Below are 25,471 nucleotides of genomic sequence, written 5' to 3'. Positions count from 1 at the left end.
AAATCTTTGTCAGATAAAGCAGGGCAATTTTGAGGCAGATAGTGGTACCTTTGATGGTGTTCATCAAAAAGCATAATGTTATTTGAACTAGTTTTATCTTTTGTTCCTAAATCCTCTAGCAATTTATTTTGTTTGATCTATGAAATGTCCAGTGTGGGGACCATCTAATCATTAAAGGTCTGATTTTCAATGGTAATAAGTGCCTTCAATTCTGTGTAGAGTCATTGTTAGCCTTAGCTGCTGCCAACCTTCGAAAGCCAGGTTTTTCAGTTATCCTGATGTTATGTATGGGGTTTTCTTCACTTTGCTAATGCCATTAGGCAATACTGGCAAGTGCAATTATGTAGTGGTTATGTTTTGTCTCAGGGTGGCTGAAATGATGGCTGTGTGCATATGAGTTACAAGAAATAGAAAAAAAAAAAAAGAAAAAATTTGTGCTGTTCTTGTTTAGACAGAAGAGCTAGAGTGAATCCTCAACCAAAATACAGCTGCTTATATTACTATGCTGGAATATTTTATTTACTGCTCTTCCAAAAACAAACAAAAAAAGAAAAAAAAAAGAAAAAAAAAAGCAAGTATGATACAATCCATATAGAGTCACAATATAATCCACCCAACTGTAGGCAGGACGAGCACCTTGGCGTTGGGTTCTACTTGGTTCAAGTAAAGCAAAGCATTTTTCTGCAGGATCTCAAATGGGATTCGTCCTAGCTGCATAGCAACAGAGGGTGTAGTTTGTCATATTCACTTCTCCCTATAATCTTTATGTATGCATGAAGAAACAGTTTTCTTTTAGCCTTTTAATCGTTCAAGGGTTGATCCTCCAGGACCGGAGGGCTGCACTGATTTGCATGTTTTGCAGTTGTGACCCATAGCACTCTGCGAATAAGTGTAGCGCTCCTTAAATATGTGTAAGAGCATCTTTTTTTTTAGCTGTCAAGTTTTGGTTTCAGGCATGCATATTTATATCCTAATTCTGAAAACTGCTGTTTTCATTGTGAAGTCTGGTGGATCTGTGTACGCAGAGTTCATTTTAGGACTGGAACATTAGGAGCATCATTGCTTCCCAGTAAACATCAGAATATATTTCAGGAAAGTCTTCTCTTTCTGTCTCTTTTAAGTGATTAATTATCTATTTAGATTTATGAAAAAGCATCATTAGATCTGGGTGCCCATTAAGTAGTTGAAATAACACTACTGATTGAGAATTTCATATTTGTTTTCTTTGTTTGTATATGCTATATCTCTGTAACGTAACTGGCGGAAAAGCTCATTGTGTATGAATGTGAGCATCCCAACCATATCAGAATGTTTTTGAAATAGAACTAATTTGGAAAAAAGGCTCTAAGAAAAAGTCATTAACAGAAGGTAAATGGTTTTACAGCTAATTTCTGCTTCAGGCACTAGGATGACGTGTTTTTTTTCAGTTCTATACTGAGGCCTTGAGAGATAGTGTATTTGTTAAATTGATATTAATTATAAATGAGAGAGCAATTTGGCAGCTTTGGACTTGATTAGGTTCTCCAGAAAAGCTCAGATAGCTCTAATGCACAGAGTAGAGAGCCTAAAACTGCTTTGTATTCCTTCTGCACTCAGAAGCAAAGCAATTTCTCTATGAAATTTCTGTATTTTAACAAGCTGGGACTCTAGAAAATTTTTTCATGTCACTGGTGACATGAGTATTCAAATTTGATCTTGTATCAGTGCTTGTAACTTCATTTGCAGAGTTGAGACTTGGAGATTGTGATGAGGGAAATCATGATGAGGAAAATTTGAAAGTGGTTTGGGTACGGGGCCTTCAGTTTGCCATTTCTGTAATGAAATGCTACATTCCAGCATAGTGTGTGTTTTTCTTAAAAGCATGTGATGCCTTCCAAAAAGGCCTGATTGGGGAGAGAGCCTGTCTTCGCTGACAGTCATGACAAAATGATTCCAGCTGTTCTTGAGAGACGCCTACTGCTGTGCTGAAAATTACTGTTTTGTACATCTTCTTCGGAATTTAAATGCAATGTTGTTTATTTTGCAGTATTGTTTAACTGCTTCTTGTAAAATAGCTGTTAGCACTCTACACAGTTTTGGTAATGCTGTTTTTGTTTGTAATCTTTTAAGGTTGTGCTGGTTAGATGGAACGAACCATTTCAGAAATTAGCAACCTGCGATGCAGATGGAGGAATATTTGTTTGGATACAATACGAAGGCAGATGGTCTGTGGAGCTTGTGAATGATCGTGGGGCACAGGTTGGTATGCATGTTTTCTCTTCAGTCCAGAATGATCAAGTCCCGAGTGACAAAATGAAGAGGACAATGAATAGTACTTTATACCTTTTGAAATGTGCAGGAGAAAATGAAACATTTCTTTAATGAAAGGAGTATGCAAGAAGTGTCAAAGACACTTTGCAAGGACAGTTGCTTTATCTGATAGCCATGAAATCAGAACTGCTACTGGGCTAAGGAGTTGTCCTGCCTATCTCTGTGCAGTGCTACCTTTTATCAAAACAATGAAAAATTACTCCATGGCTAATACATCTATTTTCTTATCTTTGATATATTAAGGTAAGCGACTTTACATGGAGCCATGATGGGACTCAAGCCCTTATCTCCTACAGAGATGGATTTGTGCTGGTCGGTTCAGTCAGCGGACAAAGACACTGGTCTTCAGAAATAAACTTGGAGAGTCAGATCACGTGTGGCATATGGACTCCAGACGACCAACAGGTAATGGGGCTTTTAGAAGCTATTAATTATATCACAGTGGTATGCTGTAGAATACACCTCTGAAAAAGTCGTTAAATAAAATGTCCACTTCGTAAGAACAGTTTCTGTCAAAACTGGTGCTCCCACAGATCGTGAAAATTAAATCCATCCTATTGTTCTCATTAGTCAAATATACTAATGTACCAAGTTGCCTATCATCAGTTTTCACCCTGATTCACATGCAGTCTTATTCAGAGTCAGTTGTTTGAGATGGGAATCTGTAATTGTACCCCTAATTCATTGATGCAGCTATTGTGAAAATATGTATTTGAGCAGAGATACAGCATAGACTAGTAAACATCTGAGCAGCTGCTTCAGTATAGAGCTGCCCAGTTTGCACTTGCAGCAAAAGCAGTTCAACTGCTTTCATCAACTTCATCAACAGTGATGTTTGCCTTCTCATGAGCAAAGGGATCAAACTGTGTCAGAGGTCAGAAGGGCCTCTCAGCCTTATGCAAAACACATCATTTTTAAAAAGGCCATTTTTTAACTGTTGAGCCCAAAACTTGCTGAGCTTTGAAAAAGACGGTTTAAAAAAATCTTCTTTACTGCTTTTCTAATAAAGCGTATCATATTGGTCACTTCACCATTTATAGTGGGGCTTGAGCTAGCCCATTGGTTTCATTTGCAGAATTTGCAATGGCCCTTTGCCGTTCAGCTGTTGACCTTTGCGGAATGGTCTTCCCTTCCACATACTTGCTATCGTTATGGTTAATGTGTGTGAAATGTAGTACTGAAAGAAATGATGGGAGTAGAATAGTGCGAAGAGAATTTGCATTATGATCAAGACTAGATTATTTTCCTTTCTTCATTTTACACCTTCAAGACAACATACTAGTTCAGGACTCAAGGTACCACTGACTTTAATTCAAAATACTACAAATCCATACAAGGATATATGCAGGCTTATTTTGAGAATTGCTAGTGGAGTACAGTAGCACTAATAATATGCATTTCTACAGCTGCATCTAATAATTTTAGAGTGCTCTGCAAAGAATAATGAATTAATTATTGCAGCACTGCTCTGTAAAGCCAGGGAGTCTAACTGCCTCTTTTTGAATCTGGGGAGATTCGAGTCTTGGCAATAAATAATTTACTCAAGATCAGGAGGAAAAGACAAGCAGCAGAAGTAGGAGAGAAACTAACATCTAATAGCTCTCAGTCTTATGTTTTAAATATGAGGCTACCCCATTTGTATGATTCTTGGTTGTAGTTCGCTGCTGTATTTGGAAATATCACTTGAGTGCTTAATTTGCGGTGACTGACTGCCTTTTAATTCAAATTAGCCAATATGTTTGTACTTTCTAAACTGGATGCTCCGTAAGTGCTTATTCCATAAAACAAACACTTGTTCAGTGTCCAGATAAGCACATGTGAACATAGTGGCCAATTCCAGCTGTGTGAAAATCACTTGCCTGATTTAGGAGATTCTGTTGTTGACGAACTCACTGAAATAGAAACCAAAACCAGCCACAGGTTTGATGTTAATCTCTACAGTTCTCCAAACTATGGGGCTTGCATGTTAACTGATGATGAATCCTTGTGCTGTTCTCCAGAGTTGGTGAAGAGAAGAGATCTTCTAATACGTATTTAGATGTATTTGTCTCCGGAGACACAAAGAAATATAATTCACTGAGATTCTTAGGAGAGACTATGCTCTGTTCATACTGAAAATTGAAATTTTGGGGAAAAAAGACTTTGCATTTATTACACACAAATAAGCTCATACAGAAATGGATACACTTACTAACTTATCTCCTTGTCTAATTTCTCTCCTGATTTGTCTGTGCAAATGAGATAAGAATGTTCTAGTATAGTGTAGCTTCAGCATGTTCCCTATTGCCTAATATAATCGATTTCTCTGTACAGAGAGTGAAAGGTAAATGTGAAAATTTAAATTTGTATTATTATTTTTGTCACCCCTCTGGCACCATGAAAATTGCTACTGAAAGTATTTCTGGAAAACTACACCCCATAGCACCTTGACCTCTGACACAATTAATTTGGAGAGCTAAATTTCCAAGGGAAATGTGCTGTTCAGTATTACTTTTCTATTGTCTTCTTAAAAATGCACTCAATATAGACTGTTCTTTCACCTCACTCTTCAGTTCTTTCAACTTTCTCCCTCAGTCATCTGCAGCGTGCATCCTCCTCTTTGCTTCCAGTCTCATTTTCTGTCTTTTCTCCCATCTGACACCAGTAGTCTATCACTGACTGCTGTAGCTGCTCTCTGGCAGTTCTACAAGAAGAGAATTTCCTACAACTATCTTTCTGGTGCATGAGAAGAATGGTTGGAGCTATAGTATTGCTAACCATCTTCTTGTTTTGACATAAAGGTGAGTTAGCAATACTTTCATGTCAAATATGGCAAATAGAGAGTCAAACTCTTAACCGTGTCTGTGATGATGGTATAGCGTATGTGCCCTCTGGATTTTTGTCCTTCCTGTGCTCTGATACAGGCTTGTGCATGAGGCCTCCAAGGTAGTGGTTGATGCCACCTGTGGTTGAAACTCTGTAGTTAGTACTTCCCCAAGTCTCTGAGTCCCAAAGTCTTTTCTCCTTGTGTGTTGGGGACAAACTTACTATGAGTCAGAGGAGACTTGGTACAATCTGGTTGACTGCAACGCTTTCTTTCTCAGCATCCTGTGTCAACAAATGATCTTGTGAAGGTCACTGGCAGATTTTTGCAGTAGTTCACACCTAGGTCTTGAGTCTGGACATTGAGCTTGGGATTCTTTAGCTAATTCTAAACAGAGTCCTTTTGATTGTAATTCTGCATGTTAATTGAAGAGGACTAGGATTTAATTTTGTCATTTTCATTGTGTTTCTGCAGTCCTGCCAGAGTGGAGGGCTTTAGCAGTTTCCTATTCCCGTATACTCTATATCCAGAGCACGCTTCTGGCCAAAGCACACAGCCCCATTATACCAATGGACTCTTGAGGATAACGAGCAAATACACACAATATGAAAACTTCACAGGACTGGGTCCTCCATATCTTGAGCAGAGTGACGTTTGTATTACACTTGGATGGGTGGGATCACTCAGGAATGTGACCTCCCTTTCTGTTTTTTTTTAATTGATTTTTCAAGGGCTACAGGAGGCTACAGAGCCTACTTCCTCAGGGTGATGTAGAGTGGAAACTCAGAGACTTACCAGGATTCTCTTTGGCCAAGATATGTCAGACAACGAGTACACGTGAACTTTCTTCTGTTTGCTTTGAAAATAAATGTACAAGCAGTTAACTAATGTGATTCACATCCTGCCTGGCACAATATTAACTGTTGTATATGGTCCCACTGCAATACAAAGTACACTAGTCCTAAGAATGTGTGAATAAAGGCCCGTAGTTTGAACCTGTTATGTGTCTAATTGTGTAGAATACTGACCTTGGTGGAAGAGAAAACAAGCACAGCATTAGGAAAAGATACTGTGTGCACTGTAAGGTCTTATGAGAAATTGGAAGAAAAACGATGAGACCAATTGCAGATAAAATTGTTTTGTCTGAAAATGCAGGGTGCAGGAGGTCTGTGTTTTTTGTTTTAATCTTTTGTAGCTTGCAGTAGCTGTGCAGGAAGGCAGTTTCTAGGCTGTTAGTCACTCCTGCTCCTGGCGCTTGCCGTCCCTACTCCCATGGCAACCACAGAAACTTCAGCTTTTTTTCCCTGACAGGCACAGAGCAGAGGCAGGTTGCAGTGCCTTCCTTCTGCCAGGAGCACCCCGTGCTTCAGGGCAGAGCCCTGCACCCAGAGAGGAGCTCACGTGAAGGAGGGGAGCCTGGACCTCTCTGGGTCCAGCAGTGCAGTCCACAAGGACTCCCCCCAGCTGAGGCAGATCTGTTTCCCCAAGGTGATTCCCACCTTGACTCCACAACCGAACTCGCCTTTGCCTGGTCTGTCTGGCCTGATAGGGGCTGGGCTGAGGCAGCTCCAGCAAGGTGAATGCAGATTGCTGCTGACCTTCACGAGGCATCAATTTTCATAGTCATAAGCTCATAATATGACATTTAGTCATGTCACTATTTTCGCCAAGTCATCACAGCCTTAGCAAATCTCAGGCCTGGAGGTAATAGCTAATTAACAAGAAGCACTGTCAAACGGCTACCATGGCACCAGGCTTTTCGTGAGTTTGCCTGTCTGGTTCTATGGTTTTGGTGTGGTTTTAGTCCCTGGGAGGAATAACTAATAAATCCATGGCCATTTGAGTACAGTCTGCTTTTGGATCCCCCCCATTTTTATCCACAGTCCATGACTTGCAGTTGCTACAGCCTTTTCAGGGAAAGAGTTACTCTAAACCACCCCTACACTGAAAGTAGGAATAGTAGCCTTACCTAGCTTCCAGAACATGGCTTAAAAATAAGGAATTTTTAAGTGTTTGAAAATGTTGCATCTATTTGTGCCAAGATGTCATCCTCCCACCTGTGCTTTCTTTTGCCTGATGCTCTGGAATGAGGAATTTGTGCTTCCATTCCCCCTACCATTTTGATTTTAATCAGGTGCTGTAGCTCACATCTGATTCAGGCAGTCACTGCTATTGCAGGAGTCACACTGATCAAGTATAACTATGCTCAGACATCTAGCTGTGTGGAAAAAAGGTCTCGAAGACAGCCTTCTAATGAGTTGACAGAATGATGAAAGAGGCAAACAGGCAACTGGGGCAGTATAGGAAAGGGAAATATGTATCTTAATCATTATGAGTATTGGAAGGTTTGGAAGGACAAAAGGAAAAAAAATTACAGATGGTAAAATTTGAAAGTATAAGCAATGATTTTGGTCTTTATTAGAATGTTCCTTGTCCCTACCAAGAATCTTTGTAGGTTCAGATAAAGGAGCCTATAAAATGCCAGGAAATACCTCTATTTTTGTTTCTTAACACGTAGAAATACATCTTTTCCCTCATCAATTTTGGGTGCAGTGACTATCAAGTGACCCTACGTATGTATTTACAATGAGTAGAGCTGCCCAAAACTGTAGTGTAAGGTACAGTTGTTGAGGAAAAACTGAAAGACTTATTTTCATTGATGGGTGAATTACACAAATTATTGGGAAAAAATGGCTAGAGGCTTTTTATAGCATTGAAGAAGTGTCATTAATTAACTATGTGGTTTGTTCAAGCCACAAGGACTTCAGAAAATGGTTAAATCATATAAGAATTTTAACATTGCATGCTCCATAATTGAGAAGTACTGTTAAAATGCAAAAAGAGGACAGAGAAAAGAGACTTCTTTTAAGATAAATCTGTTTGTTATATAAAACACATAGATAAGCAAAACCCAACACAATTATCTTGATATTTTGGACTATTCTTAGAAGCATTTCAGGTCTTTGTGGCAGACTTGATATTAAAATTATTTCTTCTTGCTTACACTAAGTGTTCTATGAATGTTTACTATCCTATTGTACCCTTTTATAGACAAAATATGTGATTTTTTTTTTTTTTAACATAGAATGTTTGAATGTTTTTTGCATAGACTGTAGTGGTCTTTAAGGCCAGGCTGAATGGGGCTTTGGGCAACCTGGTCTAGTGGGAGGTGTCCCTGCCCATGGCAGGGGGGGTGGAATTAGATGATCTTTAAGATCCCTTCCAACCCAAACCATTCTGGGATTCCGTGATTCTTGATTTATATTTATACGTACTGCAAGCCAGTAACACTGGTTTTGTTCTTTGCTTGGTGACTTGATTTTTACGATGCCACGTAATAGTGACAGACAGTTTTTATGTGAAAAAAGTAATGCGAATTTTAAGCGCTATTTAGCCTTTCTTTCTCCCATCTCTTTTTATTATATTGTTTTAAAGCTTCATTATGCAGCTATTTCTGAAATAATAGATTTCTTTTCTGGTGTCTATATATAATTTCATTAGCATTGTCTTTTCTTGCTTTTTTGTCTCAAGTAGCTGTTCGTGCATCATTCTGCTGAGAATACGGCTTACAAAAAGAAGGAAGCAAAAGAGTTAAATAGCTTGGTGCTCTGTGTCTCTTTTCAGTTGTGCTCTCCTTTTCTCACTAGCAATGAACGGCTTTACTGCAGATTTTAGTACTCAGCTGAGGACTTTATAGGCTTTGCCTTGCGTTTTGGGGAGGAAGGAAAGTAAATATGCTCTCTCTGGAGCTTCTAGGGTTCATTTGCGGCTCCAGGAGCCATAGCATCTCTCTGTGGGTTTATTCCAGACAAGGTTTTCTTCTGCCAGAAACCCTGGCCAATAATGCACAATTATTGAGCAGATAGTTGAAGGAGCAGAGCAACAAGGTGATGCTTCAATGTGTTTTGTTCTTCCCACTAGCTTCATCTGTGCCTTGCCTAATATTTCCCTTGATGCTTCTCAACCTGTCTATAGTGGCAAGGCACTGAGAGAGCTGGCGAGATGGAGCTATTTGTTCTCGTCACAAGGGCTGTATGATAGGGCTGTTTACGTGCTGACGGCATCCTGGCTTATAGTTTCGCATTGCTGCTGCAATGTTTCATGTCAACATTGTATCAGATGAGTCTTGCAAAGATTTTTTTTTCCCTTAATGACTCTGTCTGAAAAGAAGAATACGAATGTTTTAATGTTTTGCTCCTCGTTGCAGTCTCCTGTAGATAGGATAAAGGGATTTAATGTTTGTTACTGCAAAAAGCAAATGGCAGAAAGGATTTTTGCATCCTCTTGGATGCACAATGTACAAGGATGTTCAGATCACCTTCAACACTCTATCTCCTAACTCTTTACCTTGATCTGGCATGACACTTGGATAGGTCACAATATTCTCATTTTAGCTGGCCAGAATCTAGGGTTTATTAAGCTCTGTGCACATCTTTCCTCTGTCAGAAAGAAAGAAAGGATGTTAATGGAAATGACAAACCCGAGATGGAGAAAGAGCTGAAGACTCATTGTGCCGTTCAGTTATTGTGTCCACTTAGCATTTTTATACCCAGTACTGTTTCACATTTTTAGACCGTCAGTATTTGAATCAGCAAAATAAAGGTGAGTGCAAATAGACACACTGCCAGTCTTTCTGTGGGAAGTGTCAGGAAGACAGGAATAGTTTGCTTCTCTGCTCACCTTGCTAGTACTTGTATAGAAGGATTTGCTCATGTAGCCTGAAGTCTTCAGCTCTTTGGGACAAGGAACGCTCACTTGTAACTGTGTTTCTGAACAGCATTGTGTTATGCTTCAGCTCTGGGGCAAACAGTAGGAGCAAGGATTTGCAGTCTACCTGTGCAAAGTGGCAGCAAATGCTTATGCTGGTTTTTAGGTAGTTCAGGCAAAAATGGCACCTGCTGCAGAAATCACCTTTCTTCCTGAAAAGTCATTTATAAAATCAGAATTTTATTTTCCTTTAATTTGTTTGGTCACATTTTGAGTTGGTCAGGAAACGGCATGTGAGTAGAAGTTTTTCTTTCTTACACAGGAAAAATGTTCTAAACTGTGAATATTTAGAGCATTTATCAGAAACAGTCTGTGTTATTCCATTTCCAAAGCCATTTGACTGAGAATGCTTTGGCCCCAGGACTCATTTGGTTCATCCAGAGCTTCGTGATCTTTATGGTTCAAAAGAAATGCAGCTGCTGGCATGGTTAGTTTAAACCTTGTTAGCAACGCAACTTGATCTGTGAATTTTTGGGGATGTTAGTAACAAGACAGGGAGCCAACATGGGTCCTGAATTTGGGTATGATTTTCATGCCTGTGCGTAGTCTAAATCATGCATGGGGAGAAAGGATTATAGTGATTGAATATGGAAGAGGACATTTGTGGATTTCTGCAGTAGGTCTTGTCTTGGAAAGCAAGGCCAATTCATGTAGTAAACGGAAGTCGAAAGGTGGTATTTTTGGTAAGCGATACCATGTAGTCTTTCCTCAGATTTGTCAACAAGAGGTAGTGCACCAATGGAAAGTGGAAACAGCATCTCTTTATTCCCCAAACCCTTTTCCATCAGGGTGTCATCCTGTGTGGTAGATTCAACTTGTGCTCTTTGCTCTTTGTCCAGGAACCGGTTTCTTGTTGGTATTCTGATGTTCAGGGATTGTGGACAGCTGCATCAGCTGGAAGGGGGTTAATCCTTCCCTGCTTTCCTTGCTTTTGGGAGGAAAGTCATTCTTCTTCAGTGCCTCATTTTGGTAACAGCTTATTACTCAACGTATCTCCCTGTTGACTCCCTTATACTTGACCTCACCTTTTCTACATATTTCCTGCCTGTGCTGTGTTACCCCTCTCTGCGAACACCCAAGACCTAGAAAGAGAATGCAGTTGGGGCACTTGCTTCCATCAGCATATAGCTTGACCCTGGAGCTTCTTGATTCTGTATTATGAAAGTCAAAACAGCAAGGACTTTGTTTCTAAAATACTTCGTGTTGCATTTTCACTGGTCCAGAGTGCAATCCTTGTTGCTAAGTAATATCATTTTCAGTTAGGAAAAAAAAAAAATCCCAGCAAAAACTCTGACTTCTAAAACTCCGAAGGTGATTTTAACTTCAGCAGACAACATATCTTTCAGGAAATAGCTAAACCCTGGCTTGGGAACAGTACAGGAGACTGCCAAGTGTATGTGAGCACTCTGGGTATCAGTTGACTCATTTGCCTGATTGAGTGGTTGTTGGTAAAACTAATTACATTTTCCCACCTACCAGTACCAAATAGTTCTTTTTGTTGCTATGTATAATTTGATATATGTGAAGAATACATTCTTCATACGTATGTGTGCATTTTCCTGGCAGAGTTTAGTGAGAGTACAGAAAACCACGTTGCTTGAAGAGCGTTCCAACGTACTTCTGGTGTGGGTCCAGGCCTGGAGTTCTGTCCTTGTTAAAAGCTACAGAAGATGTTCTGGAGAAGATGTTCCAGCTGCTGGTTTTAGTTCATTTTGCATGCAGCTTTAAATGCAATTTGAAACATAACACAGGTTAAAAAAGTAAAACGGTGACTCTTTTCAATGTCTAGAGTAAAATGAGGCATATTGTAAATTTAGTAAACATTATATAGAAGGTTTGCTCTTTTCACTGAAAAATGTGTTATAGGATACTTTCTAAAAAATGTCTCGAGTGAAGAAAGAATATAGAAGTGTGTGTGCCAGTAAATATACAAGTCAGAATCAGTGTGGGTATAATTACAGGGGCGTATAATAATCATTTCTGTAATTTGCCAGATTGCCTCAAATAACATTATCTTCACCTGCACAATTGCTTCCATCCTCACATGTCCAGAGCAGTTGTATAATTTGAGATCCTGCTTTGAGAAACTACTGGTGTTTCTGACTTCTGAAACAAAGTGTGAAGCTGTATCTCATTTACAGTCATTCAACTATGTTATACTATTTTAGAGAGAAATAAAGCCAGTGTGGTTTGAATCCCCAGGTTTTAGAGTTTCAATTTGTATTAAACAGATTTGTCACCAGAATCTCCAGTGTATTTACTTTGTCTTCTCATTTGAGGGCTCTATAATAGTTATCTAAACCCTATGGAATTTGTAAGGGAGAGAAAGAACAAGCCTGAAAGTAGGTAACTAAACCAGCGCTGTTTCTGAAAGTTTTAACACTCTCAAATGGGAATTTCAGTGCTCTGTATATATGCAGTTAGCTGGATGATCTCATGGTGTATTGTCCATGAGCAGCCTGGCAACTCCTCATTTCTAAAGGAAACAGAAAATTCTTGCCATTTTTTTTGACAAAAAGTCAGTCAAAAAAAAAAAAAAGCTAGTTCTTTTTGCCACCCAAGTTTTTTGTGTGAATTGTGGTGATGTCTCTTTTAGTGTCAGTTCAACAAATCATTTTACAGCAGTTCAATTTTTAATGGAAATAAAAAGTACTCAGCAGAAAAGCAGCTGTCTCCCTCTGTTTGGTTCTCTCTTTCCCTCTGCATTGTGAGGTAAAAAAAATAAAGGCAGAGATACCACACTAAGAAAAAAAAATGTTTTTCACTTTTTTATGTATCGTAAGAGGCTGCTAATGCATTGTCTCTTGCTTTCTGATGGAGAAAAAATAAACAAGAAGAGCACAAAAAATGCAAAATGCTAATACTGCAACTAAACGGACTGCAAAATGTCTTAACTCAACCTTTGCAGGACTGGCAGGCTTTTTTGTTTGGCTAGTACTAGGGAACGAAAATATTTAAAGGCAATCGTTTTCCACATATTTCCCATGCTACTAAGCATATCTGCATAAATAGAAGTTTGATCCATCATTTTGTATATTAATCAGTTTATAATTCAGTTAATCTTGAATCGGCGAAATAGATTTATCTCTATTAGTATGATGGCATTGTGGTGATGACTGTAAAGCTTGTTCCTAGCATGAATGTGAATGTTTGGCCAGATGGCTAAATTAAAGAAAACAGAACTAATTCAGCTTTCTGGAACTGCTCAGCATCTTCTGGCACTGCAAACGCACACAGTTGACTTTATTAGCATTTTTGCAGAACCTAATTTCTGAAGTTCAGTGCTGACTTTCTCCTTTTGAGGGTGTAGGGGGAGAAGGCTAAAGGAAACGCATAAAGACAGGTCTAAAATTTGAAAGAGGAATGGCAGTGAGACAAACATCAGGCAAGGTGGCTGCAAATTCAGAGGTACACAGGATAAACAGTTAGTGGCAGCATTGGTGCAACCTGATACAATGGTAACAAGGTTTCAGCAGATGTGGGGCCAGACAGAAAAAGAACCAGAAAGGCAGAAAGTAAAACAAAATGCTGAAAAAGCAAGGTTTGCAAAATGTGTGGTAAAAGAGGAACCCTTCAAAGTCTGGAAATGCAACTGTGGAGAATGTTTGAAACCAGTAAGTCAGAGCAGGTAAAAAAACATGAGAGAAATTGGAGGCCTCCAACTAGAGTTTGTGGAAAAAATTTTGTAGAAAATGTTCTTAAAACACAAGTTTAGACCTAATATTGATAAGAACAGGAGCACTGTGAGATCATCCACGATTTCCTTAGTCACAAGATGCTGGTGAGATTTGTGCCCTGGACTACTATTTCACTGTTAAGAAACTCCTAACAGTCTGAGGAAATTAAAAAGGGGTCCTGGGACAGGTTATTTTGAAATTCATCAAGTCCCTCTATCCAACTGGTACATGCAAATGCAAGTTGTCAATGCAACTTGCACTGGATTCTAAATTAAACTTATAATTGGGACCTGTCTGTCTCTTAGTCTTAGTGGGATCCCACTTGAATTAGTACCTGCAGTCAGAGACCCTAACAGCATATCAGAATGGATAAGGAGTACAAAACTGTTGCAGTACTGTTACATTAGTCAATGCTGTGGTCTTGCTTGAAATATTCTGTGCAGGGTAAGTCACTGTCTTCTAAAAGGAAAATGGAGAAAATTGAAAGCAGAACTAGAAGACTCAGGAGTTGAGAACTGCAAAGCATCTTTTGCTCACTCCTTTCCAAACCAGGTCTCTTGACTAGTTCCCTCAGATAGAGACCAACAAGGAAGTCCTGTGTCTCTGTAAAAATTTTGGTTTTAAAATAACCAAATAATACTAGGATATATTCATTTTCAATGTTGTTTTAATTAGCTGAGTCTGTGAAGTTGTTTTGCTTCCCCCAGTTGTCAAACGTACATTCTTAAAAAGTTAAAGGGGTTCTTTTAAAAATCCTGGTCCATCATTAAGTAGAGCAGATGTTCCTTTTCTGGTCCTGTAGCATCACAGTACTGGACTCTCTTTCAAGAAGAGCTATCCTGACTTCAGCATGAACTTTAAACAAAGGCTCGGTCATTGCCCTGATACTTTAGTAGAAGGCACGTGTTCCAAAAATGTATTGACCAGATTTCCTGGGAGTTTTGTTTGACTAGCAACATTTGAAACCTTCAGTGTTGATATATATGTCATGAAGGCAACATCTTATTCTATCAATATCCTTCTGCAGCACTATTGACTATTCAGTTTGTACAACCCAAATGTTAGATCGGAAGTAATTCTGTCTTTTAACTCTTTATATCAAGTCATCAAAAACATTATTGCTGGGATTGGATTATCCTCAGTTACTGTGAAAGTCAAAGTGACTAGTTCTGGAAAGCTTCTTTGACAATGAGGACAGGCTATGATGTAGGAATGAACAGTGGCTAGATTTTCTGCAGATAGAGCTCAACACAGCTTCATTTACTTAATTAAATTATTACGATTTATAGACTTTTCTCATCTACTGTGTATGATCAGATGTGGAAAGATGGTGGGATCTCCCACATTCCTACTGTAGTGGTTTATTAAAATTAACATAAAGCTTGAGCATTCTTACTGTTGATGAGTTCATTTTATGGACATTAAACCAAATTAAATAACAACAAAATCATTTTCATGCCAAAATATCATCATCTTTAGTAAATTCTAGTTGAATTATGAAGTAGTGGGCCTCCTGAGCTGGACCTTCAGTGCACTAGATCTTCGGTTACTCTGTTATAGCTCCATAAATTTCAGTGCTGCCAAACCATTTATACTAACACTGTATCTGATCCAGATGCATTACAGCATCACAACAGATCTTATGGGAATAGCAGCAGTTCAGCACAACAGATACATGCATACCAAAGTCACGGAACAGGTTCGAGTTGCTTTTCTTGAACTGAATTATTTAGCTTCTTGGCTGTTCTAATATGCATCTCGTCATAAAAAAATAACTTCAGAGTGGAATAACCCAACTTTCGATTACCACGCCTTTTAGGAATTGGTGCATTTTTGGCTGCAAATTGAAGACTTTTTGAAACCTTGGGAATTAAAGGGTATTGCCATCTTGAATGATAATTCCATGGATAATAGTTTCAAAACTGATGAAACCCCTCTTTAGTTACCAAAACTATCTTATGAAACTCATCACAAGTTACCTCAGAGGCTAAGAGGTCAGCAGATATCAGAGAAGGTTGTTTTTCAGATAGCCAGATTTTTTATAATAAATAGAAATCAACACAAGCGTGGGTTTCATGAGGAACCCAGACACCTGTGTTTGAGGACTTAACCCAACTTTCAGCTCTCAGTGTGCTTAGAAAATGTCGAATGAATTATCACAGTGCTGTCTATCAGTTTTGCCTTCAAAGCATACAGCGTCAGGGCACCATTGGAGACTGCTCTAGAAATGGTACCTCTTTTGTTTCCTGCATTCATATGACCTTTAATCAGCTACAGCTTCACTACAGTACAGGACTCATTATGTCTGATATGTTTTGCAAGGAAATAACTGTATTTGTGTTGTCTAACTGAGTCACACTTTAAATGTATATGTGATTTAAGGTGTTTTATTATCAGATTTTGTATTATTCATCAAATGCAATTCTGCAAGCGGTAATACATGTAATAACAGTTGAAATAATGAACAGTATGAAAGGAGGGGAGATGAGACAAATAGAAGAACAGAACAAAGGGCCAAAGAACCACTTCATAATAAGTACTTGGAATTTTTTTTAATTACTATTATTATTGTTTAGTTTGTGTATTTGAGAGTTAACAAACCAGTATGACTTGTTCATTACCTTTTTCCATCATTCCCTCAGACTTCATAGATCTGCAAATACCTGAAAAATATGAATGTAGGCAGCTAAAATACAGCCATTTAATTTTTCCATTGGATCTTTCGAGTATACCCTGTGGCTTGACCTTTTCTTTTGAAGGTCAAGAGAGCTTTATTCATCTGACATAACGTAGCTTGAGTATGGCATTTATAGCCTGGGTAATGTTATGGATGATAACACCATTAGACATTTATACAGCTTCAGCAGGAGTTCAGCCAGCAGGGCTATCAGCCTGATAAATGCTTTCCTCAAAAAGGTTGTATTGCTACAATAACCTGAAAACTTAAAGCTGCTCCTTGAAACCTATAGCTTGGCTAAAGAGATAAGGAGTACCCTCTGACATTTCTAAGTTGCTGAAGAGCTATCTTAGGTCCCAGTGCAAGAATTAAGATGCCCGCATGCAGCTGTTCTGATCTGAGTTAGAAATTAATGTAGAAGTTCATAATTTTAAATGAATTGGGGGCAGTGCTACTCAAAAGCTTTAGACTTAGATTAGACTAAACTTTGGGTAAAGAGTCCCAACATTTTATTCCTACCCAATTAGAAAGTGTTTCTACAGAATTTTAGGAGACAGAACTCATATACTGATATTTTTCGAAACACCAGAAAGTCTTGCCACCTCTATCTAGCTATTTTGCACTTATAAAAACTCATAGGAGACTGCTAAAAAGCTAGTCTATAGGCTTGGTTGAAAGTGGTGTGAGAATCTAGCAATGACAACCTGTAGGATTTGGGCTTTGTAGAATTTATTTTGTAGAGAATTCTCAATGTAGATAATGAAAGTGGTTATACACTGATTATGGATGAAAAAGCAGTTGAACAGCATGAAAATAGATGGTATGATACAAATGGAAGAAGAGTAGAATAAAGGACCAAAAGGAAAGGGAGCGGGCAATGAAAGCTTGAGTTCTTACGTATGTTCGATCTTACATGGGCATAGTCGACATGGGCTCGTGAAGGGAAAGTCCTATCTTACTAATTCGATATCCTTCTGCAATAATGTCACCCACTTGGTGGATGAAGGAAAAGCAGTGGATGTAATCTTTCTGGATTTTAGTAAGGCCTTTGATACTGTCCCTCACAGTATCCTTCTGGACAAACTGTTCATCTGTGAGATAAACGGGTTCATGTTACGCTGGGTGATGAACTGACTTGGTGGTAGAGCTCAAAGTGTAGTGAATGGGGCAACATCTGGCTGGTGACTGGTTGCTTGTGGTACATGGAGCAAGAGGACTTGCAGAGGGATCTAGGTACACTGGAGCACTGGGCAATTATCAAAGGCATGAAAATCAACTAGGGCAAATGCCGAGTTCTGCACCTGGGATAGAGTAATGCTGGGCATAGGTACAGATGGGGAGACGAGTGGCTGGAGAGCATCTCAGCAGGAAGGGCTCTGGGGGTACTGGTCAACAGTAGGCTCAATATGAGCCAGCAGCGTGCCCTGGCAGCTGAGAGGGTAAACTGCATTTTGGGATACATTAAATACAGCATAGCGAGCCAGTCAGAAGAGGTGATTCTCCTGCTATATTTAGCGTTGGTGCGGCCTCATCTTGAATATGCAAAGGAGGGCAACGAAGCTGGCAAAATGGCTGGAAGATGTCCTGTGAGGAGAGGATGTGGACTCTTGGGTTGTCTGGTCTGGAGAAAAAGAGGCTGAGAGACGACCCCGTTGCTTGCTGCAACTTCCTGAGGAGGGGAAGTGGAGAGGGGGGTGCCGGTCTCTTCTCACTGGTATCCAATGATGGAACACAAGGGAATGGTGCAAAGCTGAGCCAGAGGAGGTACAGACCAGATATAAGGGAAAATTTCTTTACAGTGAGGGTTGTCAAACACTGGAACAGGCTACCTAGCAAGGTGGTTGATGCCCTATGCCTGTCAGTGCTCAAGAGGCATTTGGATGATGCCCTCAATAATCTGCTTTAACTTCTGGTTAGTCCTGAAGTGGTCGGGTAGTTGGACTTGATGGTCTTTGTAGGTCCCTTCCAAGTGAATTATTCTAATTATAATTCTAATTTACTTTTATAGCTAAGAATAAAAGTCTGAGGCTCATAACAAACTTCACCTGCTGTTTTAACCCAGCAGCTATTTAACGTAAGGATATTCATATCATGTAGTGATTACAGTTAAGGAAGCCACGTACTGCTTTTTGGTTGTGTGTTTTCATGTGAAATGACTCCATTGATTTCCTTAAGATGTTAATGACTTCACTGGAGTTCGTCTTATTGAATCCCTCCTCTGGTTTGCAACTTTCTGTGTTTCTTGATCACCACCTGTAGAAAAACATGTAGTATTTCTTATTTTTGTCTGAGACCTTTGAAGCCAGACTTCCTTTCTGAAATTTCCAAAAGAGCAGCAATGACAGTTGCTTTCTATGTAAGTACTATTGCATAGATAGGGGACAATTATCCTGTATTTCTCATAGCGTTAAGAGGTAAAGGTTACCCAGTGAAATTACCAGTTAGCAAGCTTTAAACAAAGAAGAGGTGGTATTTTTTATCTGAAGCTACATGAGTATGCAGGGAAGGTGCCTGCTCGGTACATCCTGTACTTTTATTCTTCTCCAAATACTTGATCACTGTTAGAGATAAGATATAAGGCTAGATGAATTTTTGATCTGGGTATGCAATTGTTAGAATCTTAAATCTACACGTCCCTTCACAGAGAAATGATAAAACCTGTGCTTCAGACATTTTATTTCCAATGTATAGACAATTTGCCCTTCAGTTTGTACACTTCTTTAACATGGCAACGGAGAAATCAAGTTATGTGAAAGGGTGATTATAAAACCAAAATATGTAGTAGACTGAAGGGCAGGTATAAGATTTGACCTTCCTTTTAGCTTCCTTTTAAATGCTGGCTAGTTTTCAAATTGATGAGTGCCTTTAATTTTCCTTTAAAACTTATTTGTCTAGAATTATGTGGTAGCAGCAACAGCCTTGGCTAATGCATTTATCATTTGGTGGATTTATTAATCCTTATTTCCTGAAGTTTTTCTAAAATTCATCAAATATACAGGATCTTAACTTGTTCAAAACCTCAAGACAGAAAATGTTCATAAAAGAGAAATTGTAGATTCCCGTCAGTCTGACTTCAATCAGCACACATTGCCTACAGAGCAGTTTAAGGGCATGAAAAAAACCCTTGTCTTATCCATTTTGTATTTGAAATGGTGGGTGGAAGCTCTTCTTCACTATTCCTGAACACGTAACATATTGCCTTCCTCCTAGGCTGTAATAATCTACTTCCAGTTGAGTGATCATACTGTTTTTGCCTCTGTTTTTGGAAGACATTCTCCCACCTTCTTTCTGCTCATCAGTCGAATAACCTGTCCTCCTCTATTCAGCTTTCTGTTTCTCACGAGCTGTTTGATCTCTCTGCTAGGATTTCGTTTTTGTCAGATGTGTCTTTTGATTTTGTTAGAACTGAAGCAAACCATAATTTCTGCCACCGATTTTAGAAATTTCTGTATAATCCAAGAATACTTTAGAGTCTGTGATAGCCCTTCTACCAGCTTGCTTTACTGGTAGTAATGGCCAAGTTCAAATAAAGTGCAATGGCTCTTATTAAAGTAAACAAAATCAATCCCACTGTGAGACATTACTTGCTCACAGATTTTAGGAGTTTACCTTTTAGACCCTGTCACTTTTTGTTTCTCTATCAGCTTCTCTTGCAAGAAACATCAAATAGGCCTGCATGTTTTCTTTTGAGATACATAATAAAATAAACAACTATGGCAGTTTGTAGGTTCTCATTGCTCACTACTCTGCACAAGTACTAACTGGACACAAATTTTCTCCCATGTCAGCTGTCTCTGAGTCAGCGGAAGCTGCTTTTAATGCTTACGCGCAAGAGACGCGAAGTCCGATGACTTCTGGCTTTTCCGAATCCAAGCAAATTAGATTTTGCTGCTTAGAATTCATTCGTCATATACATCTTTGATGGGTTGTAGTGTCTTATTATGGCACCAGTTCAAACCCCTGGCTGCTTTGGTTTTAATTTATTTCCAGAATAGCAGGTTAATTGCAAGATGCATTCAAAGGAGGGTCTGGTCACTGACCTTTGATGGGACTGGGAGCTGTTCTGTTATTTTCAGGTACTGTTTGGCACTGCTGATGGTCAGGTTATCGTCATGGACTGCCATGGCCGAATGCTGGCCCATGTGCTCCTTCACGAGTCAGATGGCATCCTCAGCATGTCCTGGAACTACCCCAGCTTCCTGGTGGAGGACAGCAGCGAGAGCGACACAGACTCCGACGACTATTCCCCACCGCAAGGTAGGATTGTTTGCAGGTCCTTCTGCTTCAGCTTTGCTGACAGTCATAAAGACATCTTGAACACCAGGGAGTGGTCATGTTGTACTGTAACAGCAGGATGGCCATGGTTTTAAGCTGGTAGAAGAGGAAAGACAGTGCATTCCTGTTGAGGTACAGTCAGAGATGGAGCAGAATAGTGGTATGAGAGAGTGGGTTCATCCCCAGCTCTGCCAGTAGCCCTGCTGTATGACTTGCTGTGAGTCATACCTCATCTGTGCTGCTCTGCCTCCAATTGTGCAAATGAGGTAACAGCACAAAACTCAAAGCTTTTTGGGAGGGCAAGTGAAAAACACTAGATAAGGGCACATCAGGTGTCACTGATAAGCAGACATGATGTATTCCAGTGGTTCATATGTATGAAGGTAGTCAGAGGACAGTCACAAAACTGAATGCATTATTATATTGATTTCTGTGCAAAGACGTCCGTACTAGACATGGCAGAAGGTGCTACATCTCTAAAGGTATCCTGTGAAGCGGAGTTAATACTCATAACTATAGTCCCATCCTTGATAGTCATGACAAAAATAGCTCAATAAATTTCAGAGAAGAATGGAAATAAAAGTATTTCCTGCAACTACATGTGGTAGAAAGAGGATAACTTGAGCTGTCTGGAGTTACTAATTCCCATGCCTCAGAGCACATTGCCAGTTTGGCAGTTAGGAAGAAATCCTTCCTGACCGCTAAGTATAAAACTAATTGTGTGACATGTTTTGATTTTAAACTGTTTGGAAATCATAAAGAGCAAAGACCTAGCAAGCAACTGTGTGTGCATGGTCTGGGATAGGATATGTCATTGCTTCTTTCATCCCCATCCTTCTCAGTCCAAGTAATAGTAATAATGCTTTTTGTAAATGCTGTTGATTATTCTATAAGATGTAGGTAAGCTGTGTCTGTGTTCCAGTATATGATGTCTGAACTAAATTAAGGGCTATTATATCAGTGGTTGTACTGAATCATGGAAAATTTGAATATGTAATTGCTATAAATGATTCTGAATGTGCGTCTCACATCTGAACCACTGAATTGAGAACTCTTGCAGTTTTAGGTCTAATTTGGGTCCAATCCAAAAATGTATCTTTTCCAGAATCACCTGTATGTATGTCAATATAATAAATGTATGTATTTAATAAATACTGATAGAAGATGATGTGATCATCTGAAAAAAGTGTTAGCATCTTTTGGCCTGAGGTTTGTTTGGCTTTCATGTCTCACTTTTGGTGAGATTTGTTACCTTAGAAGAAAAGAAACAGACTTCCAGGTTTCCTAGCAAGCTTCTAATGCAAGACAAGGAACAACATTAAATTGTCTTTTTATTGTTTTTTTAAAATCCAGTTGGGGGATGGCGAAGTTGCAGAGTACACAGATGAGAACTTAAATGATCCAAATGTGCTAGCTTTTTCTGAGTCAGTCGGGGGGTGGGTGTACTCGTTAGAAGCCTACAAGTCTACTTTTCATGATTACCCAAACATGATGTGTTTTCTTTAGAGCAGATGCAGCATAAACCTCTCAAAGGTGACAAGCCTTTGACTCACACAGAAGTGTAGGAAGGACTGCAAGTTTGATGTTTTTTTCTTACCTTAACTATATACACACATGGAGCTGCTAATTGCTAGATATCATTCTCTGAAGTGCTTTTTGATCATCTCTTTTGCAACTTCAGGAAGCAATATTACTTTTAAGTGTCTGTTCTATTTTTGATGACTGAAAGGGTGCTGGTCAGGCCTTGTGAGCACTTTATCAGGGGCCAGCAGCATCTCCTGTCAAAGTTTGTAAAAAAAAATGAGTTAAACAGTGAATGGTGCAGATGGTGATATTGGTCACTAAGTATTTGAACAAATGAATTTTGGTGAATGCTGAAAAGTAAGCTCAGAGGAGCAGAGACTTTCTAGAGATAGCTTGGGAAGCAAAGTATTCCATTTGAGCTCATCTCCACCTTTGAGTGCATTGGATCCTGTTGAGAAGGATGGCATGCAATTTTTTATGCTGCTGCCTAGCTCTTAACATTTAAAATACAGTAATTTGTGAAAGGTCAGTATGTTCTCTTAGAAGCTCTTACGAAGTCTCTAGTGACTTCAGGAGTCCCCAGCACTTGCCTAAGCAGAAAATTTATGTAACAAGTAGCTTTTGGCATGATTATACTGTTTATTATGCTGTCTTTCAACTTTGGGTCCAAGGAAACCTTCCAAAGCACCAGCTTTCAATTTGGGAAGCTCACAGTGAAAAAATATAGAAAACCACCTTTATGCATCATAACAGAAGATCCATAAATCTCTTTGGATTTGCTGTAGTGAAAATGCAAAAAGAAAAAATGTTGGGGTTTCACAAAACCAGACAAACTGACTAGCTGCACCTGCTTTGCTTTTGCTTACAGACATTACAGAAATAAGCATGTAGAGTTTGAGGCTTGGAACCATTCCTGATGAGGATAAGCTTAATTGCAGTGTCTCTCAACCTGGATGTAATTACTTCGGTTGTTCACTTTTCGCTCACTCCAGAGCCTTGTTTTTGCAGATGGACCAGCCGCTTACCCAGTCCCAGTGCAGAACACCAAGCCACTACTGACTGTCAGCTTCACGTCAGGAGACATCAGTTTAATGAACAATTACGATGACCTCTCTCCTACTATCATCCGCTCAGGGTTGAAAGGTACAAAAGGAAGACATCTCACCCCCTTCCTATGCTCTGTTTTACTTGTACTTTTAATTATGTGTGTATAGGTTATGTTTTTCTGTTCGTCTCTCTTAACCCAGGAGCTCTTACCACCCAGAGCTCAGCTGCTGGTATTGCCGTTATCAGCACTGACACCTGCTGGTGAAGGAGCTGGTGAAGGAGCAGTGCTTGGTTAATAGATTTTTTTTGTATTTGGAAAAATGTTTAAATTTTTGAGATCGTGTTTTTATGGGAGCTTTCTAGAGCAAATTGATCTGTTTGCCTTTTTTCAGCTGAATGTGCTAATAAGTTTATGCTTGCTTCTGTCAATGGCCCTCTTATATAACACTTTGTTTATATTTTTAATTCACAATGTCTCTTCCCATGCTTTTAGTAACCAGGTATGAATCACAACACTCTTTTGGATATCTTACAAATTTTGGAAACTTTCTAAAATTATTGATTATAAAGAGGCAAGTTATGCTGACAGAAGGAAAATTCCACTGATTATTACTATACCATCTTGCTAAGTGATGTGTGAATGTTTGTAAAATCAGCATTCCATGTAAAATCTTTAATTTGTATTGAAATCTTTACTGTTCTTACCTATCAAAAAGTCCCTTACCTTGCCAGCACCCTCAGTAAAATTTATAGTGTTTTGCCTGCAGAGAAGTTTTAATTCACTAAGGCACATAAGTGAATACATAAATATGGGCTCCATTGATTTTTTTGATCTCTACAGGTAAATCAGTTTTATATTAGATGCAAAAAAAAAGGGAAATCTAAACAGTCAGAGCAAACCCTTAGCTTCTCTGTAATTGTATGGTATTGGTGAAAAGTTATGCTAATTCCAGCACAGTAGTTTTTGGGTGATCAGCTATTCACGGGAGTCTTAGGAGGTAAAAAGTCACCTTTGAGAATTCTGTCCCACTCCTGCTTCCATCTGTCCCAACACAAGAAGCATGTGGCTGGCAAAAAGTAGCTTCATGAGGCAACCCTGTGATCCAGAAAACTAGTTAACTAGTTCAGCCAGAAAGGCTGCTTTTAAAGTCTGGGAAAATCGGAACCAATTCAGAGAAGCTCTTGTGATATCCACCTGTGTGCCCAGCATCACTATAGAATTACAGTAAATCGGGTGAGTAGTCTTGAGTTAGCATCTAGTCTGTGTTTCTGGCTAGAAGCAGTAGGAGAAACTTGTTCACTGTTTAGAGTTGTGGAGCTCCTACTTGCTGAGGATGGCTTGTCTTGTTTCACTAATGATAGAAGATCCCTTAATTACATCACCTTCCACTAGCAAAATATTAGTGCGCAAGCTACAGTAGAAGTATTTTTATGGACTGTAAACTTGACTGCATCACTGACATCAGTAGAGGAAGAATGTGCAACATCTTGCTGGATTGGCAGAATGTGTAAGAGAGAGAAAGGTGATTGGGTTATCACTGTCTTGTTTTGAAGCTAACCATTGCATGATGAAAAGTATTTTACATATAGTCGTAATATAGATATACACATTTTCTGTACCTTCTTATCAAAAATGTTGTCAAGCAACTGTCATTTTGCTGGTTGTTATCACATGTAAGAATGTGCAACCCACCCAGCACAGGACCTCTGTCCTCTTCAGCCACTTGGAGCTCAGCTAAGAGTATTCTTCAGTATTGTATGTGAGTCAATTCATGTGTTTCTGTCTGAAATGTGTAAGTATTGCATTGTGGTCTCTGTAGCAGATGCCCTTGTCTTTATGGGCTGCTGTAGGCTACTAAATGTATTTTTAAAGCAGGCAACTATAAAACTCTTTCATGCAATACCAATATATTTTTGCTGTTCTACTAGCTTTGCATAGCTGTCATTTTACTGGCAATATTCACATTAAATTGATGTATGAAAGCTTTTGCTGTTGGATGAGAATTTGGTTACCCAAATACAAGTTCTTCTCTTCATCCAGCTTAAACACTCCTGGAAGTTTTGTCTATTCTAGCAGAGGTCCTGAGCTGTTCAGCTGTATTCTTTCTTTTTTCATACTTTTTAACTCAGTGATTCTTAGTGCTACCTACTGAAATACATCAACTAGGTGTACTAGTTAGATGCAGCTGCTACCTGCAGAGCTATTGCACATTTGGAGCGCTCTCTGTTAAAGAGTTGTTAATATTCACACTGTGAATACTGTGTTAATCACTGTGAATACTGTGTTAATATCCACACCTGTGATGGTTGGGAACTAGCTTTGAGGGATGACTGGGATCCACTGATTCATTTGCAGATCAGTACCCTAGATGAAATGTCCACCTGATTTTT

General features: G+C 39.1%; 1 protein-coding gene across 1 annotated transcript in view; it reads left to right on the top strand.

Moving 5' to 3' along the window:
• Nucleotides 1-25,471, top strand: part of TULP4 (TUB like protein 4) — a 157,816-nt gene that overhangs the window by 96,602 nt on the left and 35,743 nt on the right. Inside the window, 4 exon segments of the mRNA XM_040551039.1 lie at nt 2,110-2,238; nt 2,554-2,715; nt 20,311-20,491; nt 23,042-23,176. Coding sequence (XP_040406973.1) covers nt 2,110-2,238; nt 2,554-2,715; nt 20,311-20,491; nt 23,042-23,176 — 607 coding nt within the window.

The sequence above is a fragment of the Cygnus olor genome, chromosome 3 (assembly GCF_009769625.2).
Source record: "Cygnus olor isolate bCygOlo1 chromosome 3, bCygOlo1.pri.v2, whole genome shotgun sequence".
NCBI lineage: Eukaryota > Metazoa > Chordata > Aves > Anseriformes > Anatidae > Cygnus > Cygnus olor.
Note: the sequence above shows the minus strand (reverse complement) of the source record. Positions and strands in the feature narration are given on the sequence as shown.